This window comes from Durio zibethinus, chromosome 21 (assembly GCF_047325235.1).
Source record: "Durio zibethinus cultivar Kanyao isolate XHJ-2024 chromosome 21, ASM4732523v1, whole genome shotgun sequence".
Lineage (NCBI taxonomy): Eukaryota > Viridiplantae > Streptophyta > Magnoliopsida > Malvales > Malvaceae > Durio > Durio zibethinus.
Genome location: NC_143182.1, coordinates 22,454,872 through 22,479,798, shown reverse-complemented (window position 1 = coordinate 22,479,798; position 24,927 = coordinate 22,454,872). Strand labels below are relative to the sequence as shown.

Here is a 24,927-nt window from a genome sequence, read left to right as displayed (position 1 = left end):
AAAATGAAAATAAAAATGAAATTTACATATGTCAGAGCATATAAATGGCTACCAAAGCTAAACAATTGGGAAAACTACAGAGTTAAGGTTCCATTTGTTTAACGAAAATTAACTTTTGAAAAACTATTTTTATATTTTTAGATATTTGTTTAGTAAAAAATTGGTTTATCAACGAAATATGACTTACTAATTAATGAAAAATAAGATTATATTTTTAGCAATTGTCTTATGAATTTGAAATAAGAAAAATATTTTTTGAAAAAAAATTGTCTTTGAGTATAATTATTTATAAATACTTTTGAAAATAATTTTACTTATAAATAATATTATATTAATAAATAATATTACATTATAATATATATTAATATATTAATATACTAATAAATAATATAAAAAGTAATAAATAGTTTTATTTTAAGTATTTTTATATTAACATAATATTTTAATATTAAATATTATTATTAAAATATAATTATTTTTTAATATTAATAATTTTAATAATAAATAATTTTTAATAATTTAATAATTATATTAATATTTTTTGAAAAAAAATAGATTTTTCATAAAATAATCAAACAATGAAAAATATTTTTCATTAACTCACCTAAACAATAAAAAATACTTTCAATCCAAAAACTATAAATATTTTTTAAAAATCATTTTCTACAAAACAATCAATTGAGTCTAAAATCAACTTGGGTCTTCTCAAATATCTGGAGCGGAACAAAATAGGGTTAGGGTTTGAGCATACAACAAAATGTGATAGACGAAAAAATACATAATTTGTAGGCCATGATATTTTAAACCCAAATCGACTCTTGGCTTCTAATGTTGGGCCTATTCAGAATCTAGGTTCCAATATGCCAACACCAACACGTTAGCTGGTCATGGTTTGGGAATGCATAACCAGCAAACAAACTCGATTTTCCTCGGAAGCTAATGTAAATAATAATACCCATTGAGTCTCTGCACCTATCCCTTTCTTATTATTCTCGCTTGTTGAACCTTTGTTTATTTTCATAAAATAATAAGATTTGACTCAAGATTGCCCAATTTTCATTACGAAATTTCTCTGAATTTGAAAGTTATCACTTAGTAAATTTTCGTACCAAAGCTTAATCCAATCCAATTAAGTCTGTAGTGTCTACCAATTTCGCCGTATCCAGTGCCAAACTTGAGGTTACCACTGGAAAGAGAAGTTCATTGATGATGGAAGAATGGAATAAAAAATTAGGTTCTAGAGGCAGAAAGGGAAGGCCATCAAAAAATTTAAGATGATAGTGGAAGAGGAGAAAGCAACATAATTAGAGTTTCTATCCGGATTAGGTTTTATACATTTTTCATGATTTACAACATTTAAAGTTACATGATACACGGTTTGCCTAAGTTAATTTGATAGTTTTATTAAGTAAGATTACAAGATAAATCTAATAATTTAAAATATGATATAATAACACAATACGAATATAATATAAAAATAAAAAAAATAATACAACTTCAATTTTAATAATAATTATATATGAATTTAACAAAACTAAAAATTTATATTTTATATTTTTGTTTTGATATAAATAATGCCTTGTAATTTTTGTATAAAATATAATATAAATATATAAATTTCAAAATCTTACACGATATGAATATATAAATCATTATATTTATTTCGAGATTTGTAAAGAATAGCAACAAATATTATAGTTTGAATTTTAAGGTTTAGGATTATAACTACAATTAAAATGTTATAGAGTTTTGTTAGACCAGCTTTGTGTATAAAATACATAAAAATCTACAGTTCTAAGTTGAATAACAATGTCAAAAGACCTTTTCCAGCACCACTGATCTTTCTGTAAAAGTTATTGAGATGTTGCTTCAAATTCCCCATCCACAAAACCAATTCCATTACCCCTGAAAATATTGAAACATTTCAATCATTCTGCTACCCCTCATAAGGTAGTTTATTATTACCTTACCTAATGCATCCACTATTCAAAAGAACAAAACCCTTACCCAGAGCAAACCTTAGATGAATATATTGTATATTTCCTATCAATTTGGTATATAGGACCGCTAATTTGAAATCTGGAAACAGAAGAAAAGTAATTGTATTTGTCAAATTGCTAAATCAAAGCCTTCCAAGTTGGACGATGTTCACTGTTCACGAATTTAAATCCTTCTCTCACCATATGCTCAGAAATGCACAAACACGCAAGGATTTACACATGGAGAAACTTCCATTAGAAGCTCTTGCCCGCTCGGCAAGATTAAGATTGATTTAAAAATTGGAAGAAATATTTACCAGGGCTAGGATTCAACTTAGGAGAAAGACCGAGCGAGGCATATTTGCCATACGTTAGCAGCCTCACCCGTTTTGAAGCCCCGAGCTTGCTAATTAAAGATCTCAGTAATTCACTGAAAAAGAAAAGACGAAAAACAACAAAAAATAAAAAAAGAAGAAGATTAGGAGCTATTGAACTCCAAATAAACAACTGAATTTATCTTACTCTGCACGCAATATTGTGAGAAAGTTAGAAGGCAGAGATTCCATAAACAAAGATATGTCCTCCATCTTTAGAGTCTTCAAATCTTGTTTCAGCTTCTTTTGCTCTTCAACCAACATTCCCTTCCCAAGGCCAGATTTACTGCCAATCAGATTACAAAAGTGGCAATTAGATTGATATCATTGTTATTAATATATCATAAAGGGTCACTAAATTGAAACTCTCAATCTCTCTTTGGTCCACTCCTCTCCGAAAACAGTAACACAAAAAAAAAAAAATGAAAAGATGCATCAACGTATCAGGCGAAATGCTTCAGGTATCAACCTACAGACACAGATGTATGATTCTAATGGTCCATGCAAATAGGAAGTGAATAGAATTAACTTGGCATGTTGAACTCTTACAAACCAGAGTCTCTCTTAAAGAAAGTCACCGATAATTGTACACAAACAAGAACTAGTGCTGATAGGAATTACTTGAGACATGTCATTAAAGCTGTACTTCATCTAACTTAGAGGGTCACTTTCAAGATTGTGCTTTCTTGCCTCAGACTAACAATTAAACCAGAAAGTGGTTCCTCATTTTCACCTTAACGAGCAGCAAATAAGTAAAAAAATAAATAAAAGTTGGGAAGAACAACATGAATCATAGCAAGAAAAATCAATGAAGATCAGAGGATGCCTTGATTTGCAGACGCAACACTTGAGTTTCAATTACAATGGTAAAGAGGTGACAAGAGGGCTAGGTAAGGCTTCGGATTAGAGAAGAGGAAAGACAGTAAAAGACTAGACATTTAAGCATGTTACTGCATTACTTTTACTGATAGTAATACACAGCTAGGAACCTGAAATATCAATCATAGTGAACAAATTATAGATTATGGGCAGGAGAAAACACAGTAAATAAGTCTTAAAAGAATTGAGTGCCATAAACCTTCTAAAGTTCTCCTTGCGCTCTTAAGTAATTCTACAAAAAACATAAAGGGACCTTTCTCTATGCATTATAACTCTAATTATTGCCAACTGCTTCAACTTTCTATAGAATAACAGGACATAAAGGTGATCTACAATTTCTTTATCCCTAAATTTAAAACTACATAACTATGAATTTCTTCAAATAATCAAGTCTTGACAAGTGGATTACATCTTAGCATGAAATTTTTTTTATGGGGGATCAAAGTAGGAGATAAAGATAGATCTTTTGGAACAGGCTAGCTTGTGGTGCGATAAACCAATAATTTTCGTTAGTAGACAGTCCTGCATAAGGGGTGGGGAATTGGAAATAATTATAAATCTCCCAATGATGTCCTATCTATTTATCTTTGAAACAAGGCCACCCTGATGAATAAATCTATGATATCCAATATCATATGAAGTATAGTAATCTTGACAGTGACATTTGCTAAGTGTTACCATAAAAGTAGAGAATTCTATCTTTAAGATTTAAGAACCTGGTGCAAAATTATAAACTTTTTCCAGTACTGATTTTACTTCAAATTCTTAATGGAACACCTTTAAAGCATTCTACTTAATGTTTCTATAATTAACAATCCCTGACAAATAGCAAGATTCAAGAACAGAAATTAGAAAAGGAACAAAAAAAAAAAGTAGATCACCTATCGATAGTTCTTCCAGAGAAAATGATGGGAAGGTATCTGGAGTACTTCCCAACACCAAACCTTTCACCTAAATGCTGTATCTTTTTTGAGTCTAAAAGAATCAAAGCCTTCCAAAGCTGACAATATTCCAGCCTGAACTCTTCATCCAATTTTTTACAGATTCCATGGTCCAGAAGAACTGCATGTTTAATCATCTCATCATAAAGGTAATTTCCACATCCATCTTTGCATGATTAGTAATGTTTATCTTAGTTCTTAGAAAATAATAGATCTTAAGTAAACAATCAGGACATACCCAAAGAAAAGCCACCCGGACCTTCGGGAGAAACCAATATGTTACCAGGGTGAGGATCTCCATGCAAGAAACCATGAATGAATATCATTTCTGCAAACACTTCCACCAACACCTTTGCAACCTTCAAAACAAACCAAATGAAGGCAACCCTGAGAAAGTGGATTTACTTCAGTGCAATAGAATGAAACATGCATGTAGCCATTAAAGATAACCCAGTTTGTACATGCTCCAACATCAACAAAAAAAATTGCTACACTGGGTTTACTCACCTACCTCATAAGACAGTATTATCCAAAATTTAACACAATATGCACCAATAATTGCAACAGCAGAAAACTCATCATCTGTCATAACAAAATTTTAGAAATATTTCTCAAAAAAAGAAAACAAACCTTCTCTGGATTTATCTTCATTCCTTTCAGAAATTCAACATCATCAACCTGAAAGATATGGAACTTCCAGTTAATGGTACATTATTTTCAAGTCAAAAGCATAATATACACATGATACAAGGGCAACATAAGCCAATGTACCATAGTTAGCTGTATGAATGAGGAAAACATGTTCAGCAATCAGCAGGCCATGCCAGAAGTAATTTCTAAAATTAGTAACCTCACATTTGAAATTTATTATCATTAAAAGGTTTACCCAATAGTTTAGAGGTTGATTTATTTGAAGCGCACACAATTTGCACCGAATGTCAACTTTTGTCAAGGATCAAAGAGTAAATTTTGTTAAATTCCCATCAAACCAGTTACAATAAACATTCCAAAATCACTATCCCCATTGATATGGCATCCACAGGTATTTAATTCAACAAATATCTTCTTTCTTCCTACCCCCACAAACAAAGTAATCAGTATAGAACTGTTTATCTTGCTTTCATTATTCAAGTAGTGATGCTATCTTGGGAAGGTCAAGAGAAAAGAATAGTAAATTTGGCTCTCTTTCAAAGAGCTACTGGCTTGAGTTCTTGATTAATGTGTTTGAAGTATGTACTACAATATTTAAAAAAATATTTACTAGTTTGTTAAAGATTTATAATAAAAAATTATGCAAAACAAAATATCATACATTTTATAGTTAAGGGATCATTTTATTTTGCCTTGGCCACAACAACATGCTGATGCCAGTCTTTCTGACAGATTTAAATGCTCTTTAGATCAGAGTAGTGACTATAACTTACAATCTCCTCAAAATAGACTTATGGCTACTGGTCAGGCTATAGCAAAGCCACAATTGATCCAACTCTTAATAAGCTTACTAGGTAGCCTGATTTGCACAAAATATCAAGCGTATCTAGGCCATGTGTATGGAGTATAGAATCGCATCTAAACTACTGTTCCATCCCCCTAACCAAAATCATATTCCAAAGTATGTGGCTCCAATGACAGGAAGTTGACAAATTGAACCCTACTAAGTAGAGATCTGGTTTGAAGATAAGGCAGAGAAAACAAGAGAGTTTATTTTCAAAAAGAAAAGTTTTAGAGTTGTTCAATGAAAAGACTTACAAGTGTTAAAGCCTACAAATTGCTTTTCGACATCACATGGGAGAATGAGATCCAACAATAAATGTTTGGTCAACTAAAAGTTTCTAATGCATTTGAAACCATTTGCTTTTACTGCTCTTCCTTTTCCAAGCAGATACTACATATATTACTACTTGCACATTTAAATGAGTGCGTGCATCAAACTAAACAAAGCAAACACTCTCCAATGTAACACAACATCCAATAACAGGTACAAGTTGATCAATTATCCACTTGTTAATTATAGATTTTTAAGGAAATTGATGTCCTATGTGATAAGGACCCATGATTAAATAGGGCGAAGGATGAGATGGACCAAGAATCTCATCTTACTTCCATATTGCAAGCTTAAGTGGTATAAAAGCTTACTTAACACCTTCAGTTGTTACTCACATAACCTTTAGGTTGAACTGCGATTCAATCACCCCATAATTCTGCATGAAAGTTAAGGAATTGCCTTGTTCCTGTGTAAATGCTGGAAACCACAATGTAAAAACTTGGCAACATCTTTGAAGTAAAGAATGATGATATCTCAGCCATCATGGTGTTTGTTACCATAATATAGTCCTTCAATATTTGATGCATGCCTCTAAGATTTCATGCTTAGTAGCTACAGGATGATGCTAGTAATTTCTATTTCATTTGATTAATCCTCCAGCTAGCAGTTCTTTCTCAAGTTGAACATAGCTTAATCTTTCCTTAGCAAACTAACCTAAGCTGCTTTTCAAAGCCAGCATCTAATTATTACTTGCTTTGTCTCATTGCCATAAAGCCACAATCTCTAGCCTGCATCATCGCCAACAGTTTTAGTGCAAGTTTGTCTTAACAGGGATATGTATAGTTTGTCTTAACAGGGATATGTATAATAGTCACATAATCCAGTAAAGTAAAAGTAATAAAAAGATACATAATATAAAGGATGGTCAAAAATAAAAAAGAATAGACACTTTTATTTCATGACTTTGATTGTTTTTCAGTTGACTCCAAGAAAAAAATGATGAAGTTTAGTTACACCTCAGGTTGGCTCATGGAAAGACAATCAACCCATGAGGAGGAAGCATATATTTTTGCACATGTTATAATTTAAATTTCATAAATTCAAGTATAATGTCATACTATATCAACTTAAAGAAAACAATTAATGTACAAATTTTTGCTAAAAAATTAAAACAGACTATAGAATATATAGCATCAGTTACCAGCCATCTAACTTCAAAGAGTTGGAGATATTGCAAAGGTAAGGAGTTAAACAAACCTCCTAAAGTTGACAAATCAATATGTTAAAAAATATAAAACAGATTAATCAGCTGCTTGCCCCTACCTTGTGTCCACGGCAGAACTGCATTGTGAGAATTTGCTTTGTTGTCAAACCCTGAAGAGTGGAAATAGATCTTGTATAATCCAAGCATTTTGCATGTTCCCACCAAGTTTAGAAACATGAAATACTCAATTTATTTAATAAATGGAAAACTAGAAAAATGAAGAGCAGAATAACTATGTTATACCCAAAATATAGGAGGTACTCTAACAATTTTGTTGTTTTTAAAGTTGTTGGCCATTGTCTCAGAGTTTCTTGCCTCTTGAATAAAATCTGTGGACACATAGAGGGAAAAACCAATAAATATTGCAGCCATTAAAGTAAGCAACTCAAAGGTTACTTCTACATTGCTTGAGTTTCTAAAGTTGAAACTAAAATGAAAGAAGGATATCTGCTTATATCTGGGTCTGTCATTTCCAATATAAATCTTTGAGTAAATTACACAAAAGCCCCTGAGGTTAACCATGATACAGAACCGAAACAATAGTTTGGGAAATAAAAATCACTAAAATACCCTTGCAGGTGTTATAATATTTTAATGCGAGTTAAATTGCCAAATGAAATTATAAACCAATAATGCCTTCCAAAGAAAAAAAAAATTATGAACTAACAATAACCAGAAAAGAATTTCAACAAGTCATTCTTCATTTCTGAAAGAATAACACACTCTAAGTGATCTTACTCACTGCCATCATCATTTTCACCTTATCTCTATCTCTAATCACATTATCCCATTTATTGAAAACATAAATCTTGAAAAATAAAAAGAACATATTATTCCATTTTCTATAACTTTTTGTCAAATGTCACCTTGTTTTTTGTTGAAGCACACATAATATGTCCAACCAATGCATCAAGAAGTAGCAATTCTGTTGAAGAGTTGCTTTCACAAGCTTAACAATTCAAAGTTTTTCTTCCTTGGCAATCATTTTGTAATTGGGTCTCCTTTTTTCTTTCTTTTTTTTTAATAAAAGGAAAATGCATAACCAATCGGATAGAGAAGGAAATAGACCACAACATACTGGAAATGATCATACAAGACCCCATTTTCACAAATATTCGATAAAGCCAATTGCAAATAGAAGTTTCAGGCAAAAACAGTAAATTCTGATAGAATTCTGACAGAACTAAAATGAATACCGATAAAACAAGAAAATTCTGATTACATCTTAAAGACAAAGTAAAACATGTCCTGCTTCCTAAATAAAAAGACGTTCTTACCACCATAGAAGCAAATAAACAACAGAAGTCTGATAGAATGGTTAAGTTTATATTTTACATTCAGCATTTCTACCGAACCTTAGGATTTGGCTATAAATACCTAGGTTATTTCAGTTTCTAGGAGGCTTTGATTGATGAATTATTGATATATTTGTACTTTGAATTGTTAAGATTTGAATTTTTGAGAGTTTGGAGAACTAGACTGATACTTTTAGATTATTGCTTCACATGTTACTGTTTGAGAATGCTTGTTCTAATCAGCCTGCCTAGCACTAAACCCCAGTCACATAAAAATACTATTTTGCAAGTATTATGATTTCAAAAAATGTTTTCATTTTATTAAACCTTTTGACCATATTCAAACCCTTATTAGGATAATGAAGGCATAAAACTCAAATATGAAAAGGACAAGAATATAAATATGAGAATTTTGAATTTCATCGATATGTGCATATTTAAGAAAAACACACTGAACAATACCAAACCAAGAAACATCAAGACTACGGGCGCACAATACATGCCCATCTTGATTGATGATCATAACTGGCCATTATATATAAAACCGAAGCACAAACTCACAACAGGTATAACATGACTGTCAAAGAGAGCTGTATAACTCACCAAGCTCCAGAGAAACTGCCTCAGTGAATTCTGAGACCAGCCACCGAAACCTATATTCAGGAAACAGCTGTAATGCAGAGAGAAAAGGAGAAGATTAGGCAATCTAACATGACTATAATATGTTATCAAATTTTAAAAATGAAAACATAAGGTGAAGAGGGAACAAAATAAAGACATCTAAATTAGATCAGCTTAATGTTCCAGAAACCAAATTTGGAGTAAAAAAGACAGGTATCACAACTCCTAAGTGGTACACACTGCAAGAATCATTTAAATTGGAAAGCAAAGCTATTGATAAGATTATTCAAGAATTGCTTGTCAGACCCAACCTTCTTCTTTATTCTGTCTATTGGAATATTTAGAGTATTAAGTCTGGTCAGCTCGATTAAAACCAACCACGAGTACAATATCTTCCTTACCTTTCACATGGACACAAATATCACCATCTGTCCAGACCAATTTGTTTAATTGTTTAGAACATGTCAAGCAAATACTTATCTGGTTGAAGACCAACCCTTTCCACCTCAATATTCTTCATTTGAGGAATATCAAAATGTCAGTTGTTTTTTTACTTCCCTCTCTACTTTCTCTTGCTACTCTTTCCAACCACATTAGACATTACTATTTCATTCCACACTTATCAATGGTATACACTTCATGCATGTGCCTCCATCCCACCAATGATGAACCCCTAGCAAGTAAATTATGGTATTTGTAAAAGTGGCAAGATCAACTTTGGCCTCATGCAATCTTGAGTTCGGATCATCTCGGGATTGAATCGTTTCAGGTTCAGGTTTGAGCAGTTTTCAAGTCATTTTGTGTTTCATGTAACCATTTTCACAAATTATGATCACATCAATAATTTGACTTATTATATGAGATGCTAAGTTAATATTATGAATTTAATTTAATATTTTTAATATAAATTGAACAAGAAAAAATTGAAAATTGATAAAATATTTATGCAAAAATAAAAGCTATATTCCCTATCCGGCTATCCAACCAATAAAATGGGATAAAAATTAAATTCTAAAATGGACAATAATTTTCTATTTAGCATATTTTAGTCATATTTTAGTCATATTTTAGAGTAGCATGGCAACCATTAAAAGATTGAAAAGTATAGATCTTAGCCTTCGAAAGGTTGAATATATTTTATATAACTATATTATAATGAATATTATTTTAAAAAAAAAAGATTAACTTTTGATTAAAGAAGAAAAAAAGTTCTACTCTTGGTAATTTTGCATTATGTACAAAGTCATTAAATTATAGATATAGAGATTTTGGTATTGAGTTTGGGCCATTATGGGTTTAGGATGTTTCATGTTCATGTTATTTTGAGTTGGGTATTTTCAGGTTCAAGTTGTCTTAGACTTTGATTTTTTTTCCAAATCGGATGGGATTAGATCAAGTTGGAATTGAAGTTTGTAGAAATCTAATTCTCCTACATTAGTGCAGATCTGATTTTTCTACATTAGTACAGCTTGATTACCCAATTTAGTTTGGGAATATTTCTCATTTATTCTTCTGATTTAGTTAATTATTCTGATTGTCAAGTTTTTAGGGATTTGTTTCTCCTTCCTTTTATTATTTTTTATGTTTTTGTTTTATGTAAGTTGTTTCTTAATAAGGAACTTCACCATTCCTATTTATTTGATGTACTCCTTCATTCTAAAAAGAATAAGAAGAAATAAGGACAATTGTTCTTTAAGTTTTCAACATGGTATTAAAGCAAGTCGGCTTGAACCTTTAGACTATAGCCACACGAGTTTTTGTTATGGCTAGCAAGAGTAAGAACTCTTCTTCTATAGAGGTATAGCATGAGAAAAGTCACAAAGAGATGATGCTCCAACAAACCCTTCAAAACAAGTCTGCAACCTTTGGAACTAGTTTACTAGCACAAAAAGTAATTTCCTAAACGCGTTAATTGTTCAACAGGGAAATACACAATTTTGGATTATTGATTCAGGAGCGTCAGATCACATGACTGGAGATGCATCCTTATTCAACACATATAGACCTTGCTAGGATAGTTTTGCTATAAAAATTGCTTATGGCTCTCTCTCAAAGATGGCAGGAACAGGTTCTATTATACTTTCGAAAGACATAACAGTTGACTCTGTCCTCCATGTCCCTAATTTAAGCTGTAATCTACTTTCCATCAGTAAACTTATGAAGGATAGATGTTGTGTCACTAAATTTTTTTCCCAACTTATGTGAATTTCAAAAATTGGGCTCAAGGAGGATTATTGGCAGTGCTAGGATGTGTGCAGGGCTCTACCTTCTTCAAGATGATGCACTTGAGAGTCCACAAAACTCTTGTACAGCCTTAGCCTCTAGTATGAGTAAGGATGACCATATCATGTTATGGCATTATAGATTAGGACATCCAAATATTTCATACCTAAAAAGGCTATTTCCCTCATTATTCAATAACATCTTTAAAGATTTTTAGTGTGAAATTTGTCAACTCTCCAAGCACACTCAAAATACCTCTCCTAGCCTTTCCTATAAATCATCTCAACCTTGCTTAATGATTCACAGTGACATTTAGGGACCGTCAAGAGTTAACAATATCACAGGTTCTAAGTGGTTTGTTACATTCATCAATGATCATACTCGACTCCCTTGGGTATTCCTTATGAAAGAAAAATCTGAGGTTAGCCAAATCTTTCAAAACTTTAATAGCATGGTACAAATCCAATTCCAAGCCAAAATCCAAGTCTTAAAAACTGACAATGGAAGGGAATACTTCAACTCTATTCTCAGCCCTTATCTCACAAATCATGGCATTATCCATCAAAGCTCTTGCGTTGACACTCCACAGCAAAATGGGGTTGCCACATGCAAAAACAGACATTTGATAGAAGTGACTAGATCCCTCTTGTTGACTTCCAATGTGCCTAAACATTTTTGGGGAAAAGTTGTCCTCACTGCAACTTATTTGGTTAACCGAACACCTTCTCAAGTTCTTGGCTTTAAAACACCTTGTCAAACTCTCCTTGCTTCTTACCTACAAACTCGGTTGATCTCTTCCATTCCCATCAAACTTTTTGGCTGCATTGCTTTTGTTCATTTTAGCCAACAATACCGTAGCAAGCTTGATCCCAAAGCCTTAAAAAGGGCTATAGATGTTAGTCACCCATCACAAAAAAATTCTATAACTCTAAACCTTTTTTGAGAATCTTCCATGCTATAGCACAAATGATATTCAAAGGGAGAATACTACTTAGAAATATCAATTTTTAGCTGTTGACTTGCCAATTTCCCAACCAGCCCATTCAAAACCAGATTCTCAACCTACCCAACTAATCAGCCATGCAATTTTCGAAACCCAACCTGCTCAAACAACTGTTGACTCTTCAAACTCTAAGGTTATGCAAGAAAAAACAAAAGAACTAATAGTCTATTAAAGGAAGCAAAAACCGCAGGAAGAAGTGGACAAACTATACACAGCCACGCACTAAAAATCAACCTAATCCGAGTCTCTAAGAACCTGAAACTAACACAGGTAATGTCCCTATTGAATGTGAAACAGACACTTGTGAGCTAGCTGATGACCTTGACATTCCTATTGCATTAAGAAAAGGTGTGAGATCATAAACCCGCTAACCTATCTGCAAGTACATCTCATATGAAAGGTTAAATCCAAACTTTCAAGCCTTTACTACTAACCTTGACAATGTGCAAATTCCAAAAAATATTCAGCAAGCCCTCAATGAACTAGATTGGAAGGCAGCAGTTCTTGAAGAAATCAATGCACTAGAGAAGAATGGGACATGGGAAATTTTAGATTTGCCCAAAGGGAAAAACCTGGTTGGATGTAAATGGATCTTCACAATAAAACACAATGCAAATGGAAGCATAAATAGGTTCAAAGCTAGACTTGTTACGAAAGGGTTCACTCAATCCTATGGGATAGACTATGACAAGACATTTGCTCCAGTATCCAAACTCAATTCAATCAGTGTTCTATTATCACTAGCAGCCAACTTGGATTGGCCTCTCCACCAACTTAACAACAAAAATGCATTCTTAAATGGTGACTTGGAGGAGGATGTCTAAATAAAAATTCCTCTTGGTTTCAAAAGGCAGGACAACATGGGCAAAGTGTGCAAACTCCAGAAGTCTTTGTACGGACTTAAACCGTCTCCTTAGGCTTGGTTTGTACGGTTAACCAAGGCAGCGACGAGATAAGGATTCCTTCAATGTCAATTTGATCATACTATGTTTGTTAAGTTCACTAATGAAGGAAAAAGAGTCATTCTTATTGTTTATGTGAATGATATCATAATCAATGGAGACCAAAAGAAAGGAATAGATGATTTGAATAAACTCCTTGCAAAGGAGTTTGAAATAAACGACTTGGGTTTCCTTAAATATTCCCTTGGGATAGAAGTGACTCGGTCTAAAAATGAAATATCAGTGTCTCAACGTAAAGTATGTACTTGATTTACTCAAAGAAACCGCATGATTGGATGCAAACCTGCTAATACACCCATGGACTCAACTAATAAAACTGGAAGTGAAGATGGAAGCTCTCTCACGAACAAAGGGCGACACCAAAGACTAGTTGGGAAGCTTATTTACCTATCCCACACACGACCAGATATTGGGTTTGCAGTAGGGATGGTGAGCAGACACATGAATAATCCACCCAGGGAACACCTCAAGGCTGTTCATCGCATCCTACAGTACTTAAAGAAGAGTCCCAGTGAAAGTCTATACTTTAAGAAGTCAATGGACAGGGCAATTAAGGTGTACACAGATGCTGACTAGGCTGAATCAGTAACAGATAGAAGGTCCATTACTAGATATTGCACTTATGTTTGGGGCAATTTGGTCACTTGGAGAAGTAAAAAGCAATTTGTTGTAGCTAGGAGCAGTGCTGAGGCTGAATTTTAGAGCAATGTCCCATGGTATTTGTGAAGGAATTTGGCTAATGAGGTTACTTGGAGAATTAAAAGTTAAGACTATGACATCTATGACGCTGTTTTGTGACAATAAAACTACTATAAATACTGCCAAATATCCTGTTTATCATGATAGGACCAAGCACATAGAGCTGGATCAACATTTCATAAAGAAAAAGATAGAAAATGAATCGGTCAAACTGGCCTATACCCCTACAAGTTCTCAAATTGCAGATATTCTGACTAAAACTCTTCCTAGAAGCATCTTTGACGGATTGAAATCCAAGCTGGGTGTGATTAACATTCATAACCCAGCTTGAAGGGGAGTGTAGAAATCTGATTCTCCTACATTAGTGCAGATCTGATTCTTCTACATTAGTGCAGCTTGATTTCCTAATTTATTTTGGGAATATTTCTCATTTATTCTTCTGATTTAGTTAATTATTCTGATTGTCAAGTTTTTAGGGATTTGTTTCTCCTTCCTTTTATTATTTTTTGTTTTTCTGTTTCATGTAAGTTGTTTCTTAATAAAGAACTTCACTGTTCCTATTTATTTGTTGTACTCCTTCATTCTAAAAAGTATAAGAAGAAACAAGGACAATTGTTCTTTAAGTTTTCAACAAAGTTAGTTCAAGCAGGTATTTGGCTTCAGGTTTATTTTGCCACCTCCAAGCTTGGGCACAAACTTAAAATTACATATAGTGCTTAAGTATAGGTTACATCTATGAGGATCAAGCTCAAGGGGCATTTTGTCTCTAAATCACCTCAACTACCCCAAGTGAACTCCTAGGCTTACAGCATATGCCTCCTTTTTAGGCCTCTAATGGTTCACTCATAACTTACTTCAATGAAGAATACCTTCTTGATCACAAACCAACTTTAACATGCCATTGGGAACTTCTGCAAATGCTATCATCTTCACCATGTAGAGTAAACCCTTCATGGTACTTCAAAATTCATGGACAATAATAAGCAAACCTATTGTAGCCGTGTGGCAATATAAAAAGAATCTAGTGAAAGCATGATATTATCAAGGTGCTGCAGAAAAGAGGTTAAAGTACCTAGGAGGTTCTTGTTCTGGCCAAAAAGTGTATTTCAGTCCCTTTATTCCAATTTTGAGTAATTTAATTTTTTTGTACTTTCATACTTGTGAGTAATTAAGGACAACTGATAACACTATAAAAGAGGAATTGAGGATTTGTTATCTATGCTGATGCGATAATGACAAATCACTAATGTGTAACTTTTAGCTCACAAATTGAGGATGTGGAATGTAGAAAATTTTTTTGTTGACATGGAAAATTTCTTCTCTTTTTAGTTTTCAGTTAAAATTTCATGTCAGCAAAAGAATATTTTTATATTCCACATCCACAATTTGTCAACAAAAAGTTGCACATCATGATTAATTTACTCAAAATTAGGGCCAAGGGATTACAATACACTTTTCATCAATAATACAGTAACCTCCTAAGTATGTTAACCACAGAAAAGATCTCAGTGGCATCGATAAAGATGAAAAAGAATGTCACAACTACATTGCAAAAAATTACAAGAATTTATCCAATAGCTTAACCAAAATCCACAGAAATGACTGAACATGACAAAAACAATCTTAAATCATAGAAAAACAAAATTGATATCATTTGACAAATATTAAGAACAATTAAGAAATTAAGTGTACCCATGCAACGAATTCTGAGAGGAAATACATCATTCTCGTGTCTAACTTCATTTTCTTCTCTAATCCAGGGTATTGCACCTATTCTCCATAAAAGAACAAGCATTTTGTTGTCAAATACTTACAAACCATATGAAAAATCTTTAATGAATCAAATGGTATTCAACAAGCATCACACTAAAACTTAGAAAGAAGCAAAAACAAAGGGAATAAACAATTAAAAAAATAATAAATAATAATAAAAAAATGGTTTCTTTCCTTTAGTTTTTGATGAATGAACAAAATTAAAGTAATAAATAACATAATGATGAAAAATGAAATATATTTGTTTTACAGACTTCTATGCAAGTTTACTTTTAAGTAGGTTTTCATGAGTTCAGTGTATTGGTTCGATACCAAATATGGTAAGCAAAGAAAATAAATTCCCCATTTTCCTTTTAATCTTAGAGAGCATGGAAAATGTACTATTCAGAAAAGGATTGGAAGACTTGCTTTCCAAAAAAAATTTCCATCTGCATCTATCTTCTGTATGGTAGTACATGGTCCCTCCATACTTTCTTGGAGCTCCAACTAACTTAAGAGCTCCAACTACTAACTTAAGAGAGAACATGGTCCCTCCATACTTTCTTGGAAATCTTTTCCAATACCAAACAACAATATTTACAATTCATCTACCACAGTCCTTTTAATATAGCAAGTAATGTTTTAAAACCAAACTAACTCAAGACTTAAAAATCTTTTTTTATTCAATTAACATTATAAATACCTTTTTTACATTTAAAATAGTTCTTCTGTAGCTCTTGCAAAAATATTTAAGGGGCTGAAATTACAGAAGCACAAACAAGTATCCTCATTGGTTAAGGAATTACTCTAGCAAAAATAATTTAGGTAGCCAGTACATTTTAGGTTTCTCCATTTTTCTATGCAACCCTTTTTCTCGTATGACTTATTTTCTCTTTATGGTATGGTGTCATTGCCAACAAACTCCACCCTAACAATGCAACTGTCAATGCATCTTCTGCTCAATAAAATTTTTCTCTTTAAATCATGATGGGATACTAACATGATCCATTTGGCAAGGAAAAGTAACAATAACAACTGGTAATCTTCAAGTGTAGGCCCTCAATTAATATTGAAGGTAAGCTCTTTCTTGATTGCTAATTTGAAGAATTTCAAAGTCCAAATCATGCTTCTATTTTAAACTATTACTATGTTAATGAGCAATTGTCAAACACCTATCACTACATATTTTAGTTGGCTCCCCAAGGTAAATAAAAGGTAAAAGTACATGACCAGTCCCTCTACTTTGTCAAAACGTTCAATTTTCCTCTGCTCAAAATTTTAACATCTAATCCACCATACTTCAATTTTTCAATTAAAACAAGTAAAATTAGTAACACAGTCAATTTATCTTTATGTGCATTAACGTGTCAATGACAAAGAACCTAAGAGTTATTCTTGCTGCCAAATTGATGATTTGACATATTAATATCATTATTTTAATTTTTCTTTAAAATAACAAAATGGTAAGTTTTATTAACTTGCTAATGATTTGAAAAAAAAAAAAAAAAACTGTGACACAACATATTTGCCCTTAATTTAATATCATAACTTTATTAGGTTTGTAAGTAATTTTATCAACCAAGTTGGTGTCTTGTTAACTTGTTACACGAACTCAGTCACTCATTATATAATAGTATAGATCATATCTTACAATGATATGACATAACATCTTATTTTATTAAATTAATGGCAAGAACAAGCACGCATATGGTCTTTTCTGCCACAAGTGAACATGTAAGCAACAATGAATTCATATTCTTTTATAAGTAACAGGTTAATGTTATGAATGGCCCATGAATTATAGCGGAATATTTAATGTGGTATCTAAACTTTAAAAACGTCTAATGTGATAACTAAACTATGAATTTGATAATTGATGTGGTATTCACCCCTAACATGACTAACTCCACATGATGACAAATGGCGCACAAATAACCCTCCAAGTACCACATTAATTAACAAATTCATAGTTTAGGTATCACATTAAAAATTTCACTATAGTTTAGGGGCCATTTGTAACATTAACCTTAATTTTACTTAAATGTATTCCCCACATTTTTTCTAATTTCATTGTCCTATTTTCCTTTTTTTTTTCTAGTTTCAGCCTTGATTTTTTCTCTGTTTTTTTATCAGATCCCTAACCACCATTGCTTCCCCTACCAAGAAATGCCAAAACACCTGCATTGGAGACAAGGGCACCACCACCACAAATCAAGAATCTGGAAAACCAAAACCAAGACCAAGAGTGCAAGAATCCAGCAGCACCAGAACTACTATTGAAACCCTCCACATTTTCCCTTGCCTATCCTTCAAGATCACTGGTTATTGGCACCATGGGTTCTGCATCCAACACGAGCACATCTCCAAAAAATACCCTTTGTCCTATACCCTTTTTTTCTAGACCTACTCCAAACCATTTCCATTTTTTTCTTAGCATAGATCTACTAGTATTGCAATCCCAGCATAAGGTGTGGCAAAGGTTTTCTTCCTACTATAATATACCATTACAATATAGACACATGTTGGCTCAAGATGCAAAGGACAACTCTTTTAATCATTTACTTGTTTATATATAAAAAGGTTTTGGGCTAAGTCATCGTAAAAATATTTGGAGCCATTGCTTTTTGCATAAATTTAACATGATTTCGAGATATGCAGAAGAATGAACTTCAAGGTTTTGGGCTGGGCTCCAAATGATGACATGTGGCGGCCAAACAGCCATCTAAGTACCATATTAGTTAACATATTCATAGTTCAGATAGCACATTAGAGATTTTCAAAATTCAAGTACCACATTAAACATCTCACTACAGTTTAGTGGCCATTCGTAATATTAACTCAATAAAATATAAATGCAATGAAACTATGTATACAACAACAATAAAAATACTCAAAATATGGCCTCAATAAATACAATGGAAGTTGAAGCTTTATTGAAGCAAAAAAACAATGCTTAAGATTTCCTATGGCCAAAAAACAAGGATATTTGAGATTTTTTATTTGTTCTCCACTTGCCTATGAAGGGGCATCCAGTCCAACCCCATAAACAAATAGATATACTAGCCTAGCTAAACTCAAAAAGAGAAGATACATGGGATATAGATGGAACAGACAAATTTAACAGCAAAGCATTTACTATTCCCAACACAATGCCAACGGGTATCGGTTAATAGTGTTCTTATATTGCACAGATTTAGTAATGCTTTACAAATTTTGGAATTTTGATTTAGGAAAAAACAAGTTTATCATTTGGTAATTTCTTGGTCAGATTATTTAGGGTCATGAGTTCAAGTTATTACAAATTTTGGATGGGATCAATGTTAGGTTCAAAGTCTCTTTGGGTTCGGTTTATTTCAAGTCTGAGTCATTTGGTGTTCAAGTGTTTCTGGTTCAAGTATCTTCGTGTCTTAGGTCATTGACCTTTTCAATCAACCTAGGTCGGATACCACGTTGGTTTAGGCAGGTTTTCTAGAGTGGTTCGATTTTTCCACCACTCAGGGAATGGTTCCATGAATACATCTATGAATCACTTTAAAAATCTCTCTATTTACTCCACCTATCTAGATATAAGTCAAAGGCATCAATCACAACTAAACAATATGGTACAAAGAGAAAACAACAAAAGAGTTAGCAATGCCAACCAACCTTAACTGCTACTTCTTGATGGTCTTTCAACATTGCATGATGCACTTGAGCAATGGATGCAGCAGCTATTGGTTGCTCATTAAACCAAATGAATCTAAAATTTACACAAATCTTCTAGTCAATAGAAAATTCAGGTATTTCATACGCAAGATTTTACCAAGGAACATAACCAATGAAGAGAATTTTGCATTCCTTTTTTCTTTTCATTCTATAGGTTCTAACAATGAGATGTTAGGGTCCATAGTCAACTTTTTAAACTATTTCTATCAAAAATACCTATGAAAAGTAAAGAGCTACATAGTTATAATATCTTAAGAGCTTGCCTTGTCATACCTTAAAAGACAAAATGCATAAATATTTCAACTTGAAACCAATTGACAACAAGTGGAGAGGCCCAACCTCAATATAAGATTATAACAAGCGCCAAACTCAAATAATGTAGAAAAACACCACTTAAAGCTTCCTCTCACGTGTTGTGTAAGCTAGATACTAAAAACTGAACAAACAGACCCTAACAAGTGAGCAGCAAACAACTTGGGCTCTGATGCCAATTTAAGCATCCAATATATGACCAACTACTAATAGGTGGAGAGGTTGAACCTAAATATAAGGTCACAACAAATATATTATTAAGAAAATTATAATAGTAGATATCATTCATTTAAATAATTTGAGAAAATTAAAACAATTGACTGTAGAAAATCAAGATACACATATATTTAAAACAATTGATTCAATGAACTCTAAGTGTTAACATTTAGATACAGTTGTACACATTGTAATGAACAGAACATGGGCAAATTACTAAATTTAAATTTAATACTTAAAGTGTTAATTATTTAATTTGAAAAAAAGAATATTCGACTGGAATATTGAAAAAGATATAAGACTAAGAGTAACACAATGTCAAAAGGAGTAATATGAGTCAAATTGGTCTAACAGCCTAATCTTAATGCTTAAAGTTTATAACATATCATGATTTAAAATTACTAGATATTTTACTAATCTAATTGTAGTATTTGACCATTTGAATAGAAAATAGTAATGAAGAATGAAAATGCTATATTACCTATTGGCATGGCATGGATTGGTTAGCTTCATTTTAAGAACTTGAGTTTGAGTGTTAATTCTATGCTCAAAAATACTTTTTTTAAATTTCATTATTTGAAAATAACTTAACAAGTATTTTTTATTAAAATAAATAACTTAATATTTATATATTCAATTATAAATTTTTAAATTTCATTATTTGAAAATAACTTAACAAGTCTATTTGATTAAAATAAATAACTTAATATTTATAAATTATAAGATTTAAAATAAAAACCTTCCTCTAAATTATACTTTGTTTAAAACTAATAGTCACTATAATATTTTATATTTATTGATAAATAATAATAAATTATCAAGTTCAAATATAAAGTTAAATTAATTAATTGACCTTTTAACTTTTTTCTTCTCTCAAAAGAAAAAAAGAAAATGCAGAAATTTAACAAAATAAGCTATGTAGCAAGCTAAATGGCTGATGACTGAGCCAAAATGAAAAAATTTCAAAAAGTTCAAAGGTAAAAAACCTAACCAAAAGCATCTTTCCAACAATGCCATTTGGAAAGAACAACAAATAGGAAAAAAAAATTCCTTCTCTCCTAAATTAGTATTGCCGTCCAATTCAAATATTGATAAGTATATATCTCAACCATTAAAAGTAAAAGGCTGAAACACATTTATGTAAGTGTTATGAATGGAATTTTTATTTTAATTTTAACTTTTGATTAAAGAAGAAAAAAAAACAAGATTACAATAAATTGGGTAATTAAATTTTGCATTTTGTACAAAATCATTTAATTATAAATTCTATCATTTTAGTATTAAGTTTGAGTGTGGTATAAATATTCAAATCGCTTTGAATTTGGGTTATTCCATGTTAAGGTCATTACAGATGTGGGGTTCTTCAAGTCCGGATCTTTAACTTTTTGGTCAACTCGACTTTGATGGGGTTTGGCTTCAAGCTTTTTCGGACATAATTTTAGGTTCAAGTTTCATTTGCCACTTCTAATCTTAGTCATTAGTCCAAGAAATAAGAGTGAAGAGGTGAGAGAGAGTATGGAGAGATAAGTGAGCTATACGCTTTTAACTTGTGGACAAAATGATTGGATTGGAGACTAAAAACAAACCTATATGAAAAGCAAGACAAAATTAAACTGTCGTGAACTCTGTTGGATTGTAAGAACTATGTACTAATTGTTTAAACTAGAAAATCCTTCAAACTATGTTTGGGATGCAATTATTTTTTATTTTTGAAAATATAAATGGAATAGAGAAATTTCTATACTTTAAAATATTTTTCTTTTATTAATTCTTTTAATTATTTGAAATCATTATCTTTTAAAGTAAATAACTAAGTGCAATAGAAAAATTATAAAGGAAAGAAACAGAAAGTAAGAAAATATCAAATATATAATACTCATCAATTTTTTTCCATCACATCATCATCAACAATTGTCATTTAATTTGTTCATATATTATCAAACAATTAAGACTCCATGGATAGAAGTTTTTACTTTTTTAATTTTTTCTTTTTCTATAAAATATGAATTGAAAGGAAAAAGGTAAAATGTAAAAATTAATAGAAAACTAAATATGATATTAAAAAGAAAAAAACAAAAGCATCTATCAAAAAAAACCCTAAGTTTTTTTTTTTTTTTCACGTGGTATTGGGTTCAAAAATAGAAGGTACTACTATTCTATCTCATAAATCCTGCCCTTCTTGCCCTAAGACTCATATGCCAAGACTGCCAGAGTTGGAGTCTCAAGTTTCAACTGCTAAGGTGTCCCCTTGAAGTCAAAAAGATAATTAGTGTCAATTAGAGGGAAAAAGTTTCAAATAAAAAATAATTAAAATTTCAAATACCAATATCTTTGACTCTTTTGATTTTTTTTCTTCTTTTTTTCCTTTTTCCCTAATCCTTTGCATTTTTTTTATCCTTTTCCATTTCCATTTGTTTTAAGTTATTGCAACTAGAAAGAAAGAACCATGAACTAGAAATTATCCCATGCCAACAATGAAAAAAGAACAAGACAAAATAAGCAAAAATAACAAAAGATATTAAAAATTAAGCTGGGAAGTTGCCAAATGCCAACCCTATGAAGCTTCACAATTCAACATTTACATATTGTTTTAATTATTCAAAACCATTTATCTTTTTCTAAAAAAAAAAATAAACGAACAAAAAGTAAGGATGATTTGAATTGTTAAATATTTCCTTTAATTATTTTTGAAAACTACATCATCAACAATTTTTATTTAAATTGTTAATATAATACAAAATAGTTAAGGTTAATTAAAGAGAAAAGTTCTAAATAAAAATATATAGTAATTTCAAACATTAATATCTCAAATTCTTTCCAATTTTTTCTTTCTTCCTTTTTTCATTTTCCTTTCCTTCCTTTCCCTTCCAACTAAAAAATTATTTTAAATAAAAGGCATGAGACCTAAGGTGCCTTGCCCAATTAGGCATTTGCACTATGCTCATGGTGCCTAGGCATACACCTTGACAACACTGGAAGGTAGTATACCATCTGGACTACATGCCAGCACCTAGAAGGCTAGTACAGATATATTAATTTTCAGGACAAAACCATACAAAGGGAATATGGGAAAATCTGAGGAAAGATATAAAAAGTTATACAAATCCAAAGTATGATTAAAGAAAAGCAACTTACAGCTCTGACAGATCCTGACCAAGATTGCTGATTATTGCTTCTTTTATGACCTTAAAATCACAAGGAACTGCCTACAGTATCATAGAAACATAAATTAGAATGAGAACCTATAAAATGTGTCTCTTTCTGGATAACATTATATGCAGAGAAGAGAATGAAATCAACCATACCTGATCCTGCAATGAGGAAAGGGTCAACGAATAATCTTTTGGGACCTGACGCAGGGAAGAAACAAACTGGCCAGCTTTCACATAAAAACCTTTATTTGTTTCACATAATTTCAGTATTCTCTTAGCTGAGCGCAAATGAACCTAATTTGCACCACAAAACCATATATTTAGTATCATGTGCATAGTAAGATCAAATATTCGCCAAAGCTGAAGCTTATTTATACAACCTTTGGAGTATACTCAAATTTCATACAAAGAAATTTATTTTGCTTCTTTGACAATATTTGAGAATAATAATTTATATTTTCTTGTTTTCCTAATTTATTGTAGTTTTTTATACTAAAAAAGCTCTTTAAATATAATGCATTTATCAAAGCAGTCATGTGGGAAGAAATGCATTTTAACAGATTCTTCCAAGATGAGGTAACTCGATTGAAAATGATGGCATCGATTAAAGGAACTAAATTTCCTAAATTGCCTTGGGTTTAAAGCAACTCAAAGCCTAACAGTAATAGAGAAAAAAAACCAAGGAGACATTGTTCCAAATCTAAAACGCCGTATATATGCTTTCCTTTATTCACTTCTCAAAAGTAGGAATGATATTGGTTCAGATTGAATCCAATTTGGTTCAGTTTTTTCAGATATTATATAATATTATAAATATTTAAAATTTGATCCAAATCCAATCTAAACCTTTATACAATCCGATTCAAACCAAATTTTACTGATTCAGTTCGATTTAATTTATCAGTTTTTTAAATTTAATTTTTGTTTTTTATATATTATTTTAATATAAAATTTTAATATATTTAAAAAAATTTTGATAAAAGATTATTTTTTTTATTTTATAAAAATTTAAAATAATATAAAAATTAATAAAAATATATAATTTGATTGGATTCAGTTTTTTATTTTTTTAGTTTTACACTTCTAAATCCAAAATCTTTGGAACTTAATATACACATTTAATATCCAAACTTAATTTAAACCGAATAAACAAAAACAAAAATCGATCGGAACATTACAATTTCAAATTGGTTTTCTATTTTCTCTCGGGTTTTTCCTCACCCCTACTCAGAAGTTGCTAAAAAGTAAAAACCAAAATCATATTCGATTAGTAATGAGCAAATGATTTTAGTGCAATTCCTCTTCCATGAATATTTGTTAATTTTCAAATGGTTTGAGGATAAATTATGGTGGAGTTTCAAGTCTTTTAAAGACAATAACAATAATAATTTCATACAAGACGAGAAGATGGAACAAAATGGAACCTCAGATAATAGACGACGATATTCATCGCAGTCCTTTGGCAGCCCATATAAAGAATACTTATAGTCAGCAACGGTGACTGCAATCTGCACCAAAAACAAATCAATATCACAAAGCTTCAAAAAGACAAAAAAAAAAAATGAAATAGGCATGAGATTAAGAGGGAAGAGAGAGAAATCGGACAGTGAAGATTGCACGAGAAGAGCGAAGGACGCCTTGGAAAACGGAAGAGTCGGAGGAGGAGAGACAATTGGCTTGATATGAGATGCCGCTGACTGTGATTAGGCAAAATGCGGCCTTGGCTTGCGCCGGAAACTTTGATACTATTTGTTTTATCATTTGATACTATTTGTTTAGAATATA

The 24,927-nt window shown here is 31.6% G+C and overlaps 1 protein-coding gene across 4 annotated transcripts; it reads right to left on the bottom strand.

Annotated features, from left to right (window-relative positions):
- Nucleotides 1-1,692: 1,692 nt before the first annotated feature.
- LOC111305809 (Protein kinase superfamily protein) lies at nt 1,693-24,927 on the bottom strand. 4 transcript variants are annotated; one of them, XM_022903635.2, is made up of 16 exons: nt 24,748-24,926; nt 24,567-24,650; nt 23,296-23,436; nt 23,126-23,196; nt 19,403-19,496; nt 15,698-15,775; nt 9,101-9,167; nt 7,446-7,531; nt 7,262-7,312; nt 4,804-4,851; nt 4,412-4,532; nt 4,114-4,294; nt 2,502-2,639; nt 2,297-2,409; nt 2,008-2,079; nt 1,693-1,905 (listed from the first exon to the last, which is right to left on the bottom strand). In XM_022903635.2, exons 1-16 carry the CDS (start codon nt 24,901-24,903, stop codon nt 1,787-1,789), a joined length of 1,620 nt encoding a protein of 539 aa, XP_022759370.1. In that variant the 5' UTR covers nt 24,904-24,926; the 3' UTR covers nt 1,693-1,786. The 4 variants fall into 4 exon arrangements, with proteins under 4 accessions (XP_022759370.1, XP_022759371.1, XP_022759372.1 ...); XM_022903636.2 differs by lacking the exon at nt 2,008-2,079; XM_022903637.2 differs by lacking the exon at nt 15,698-15,775.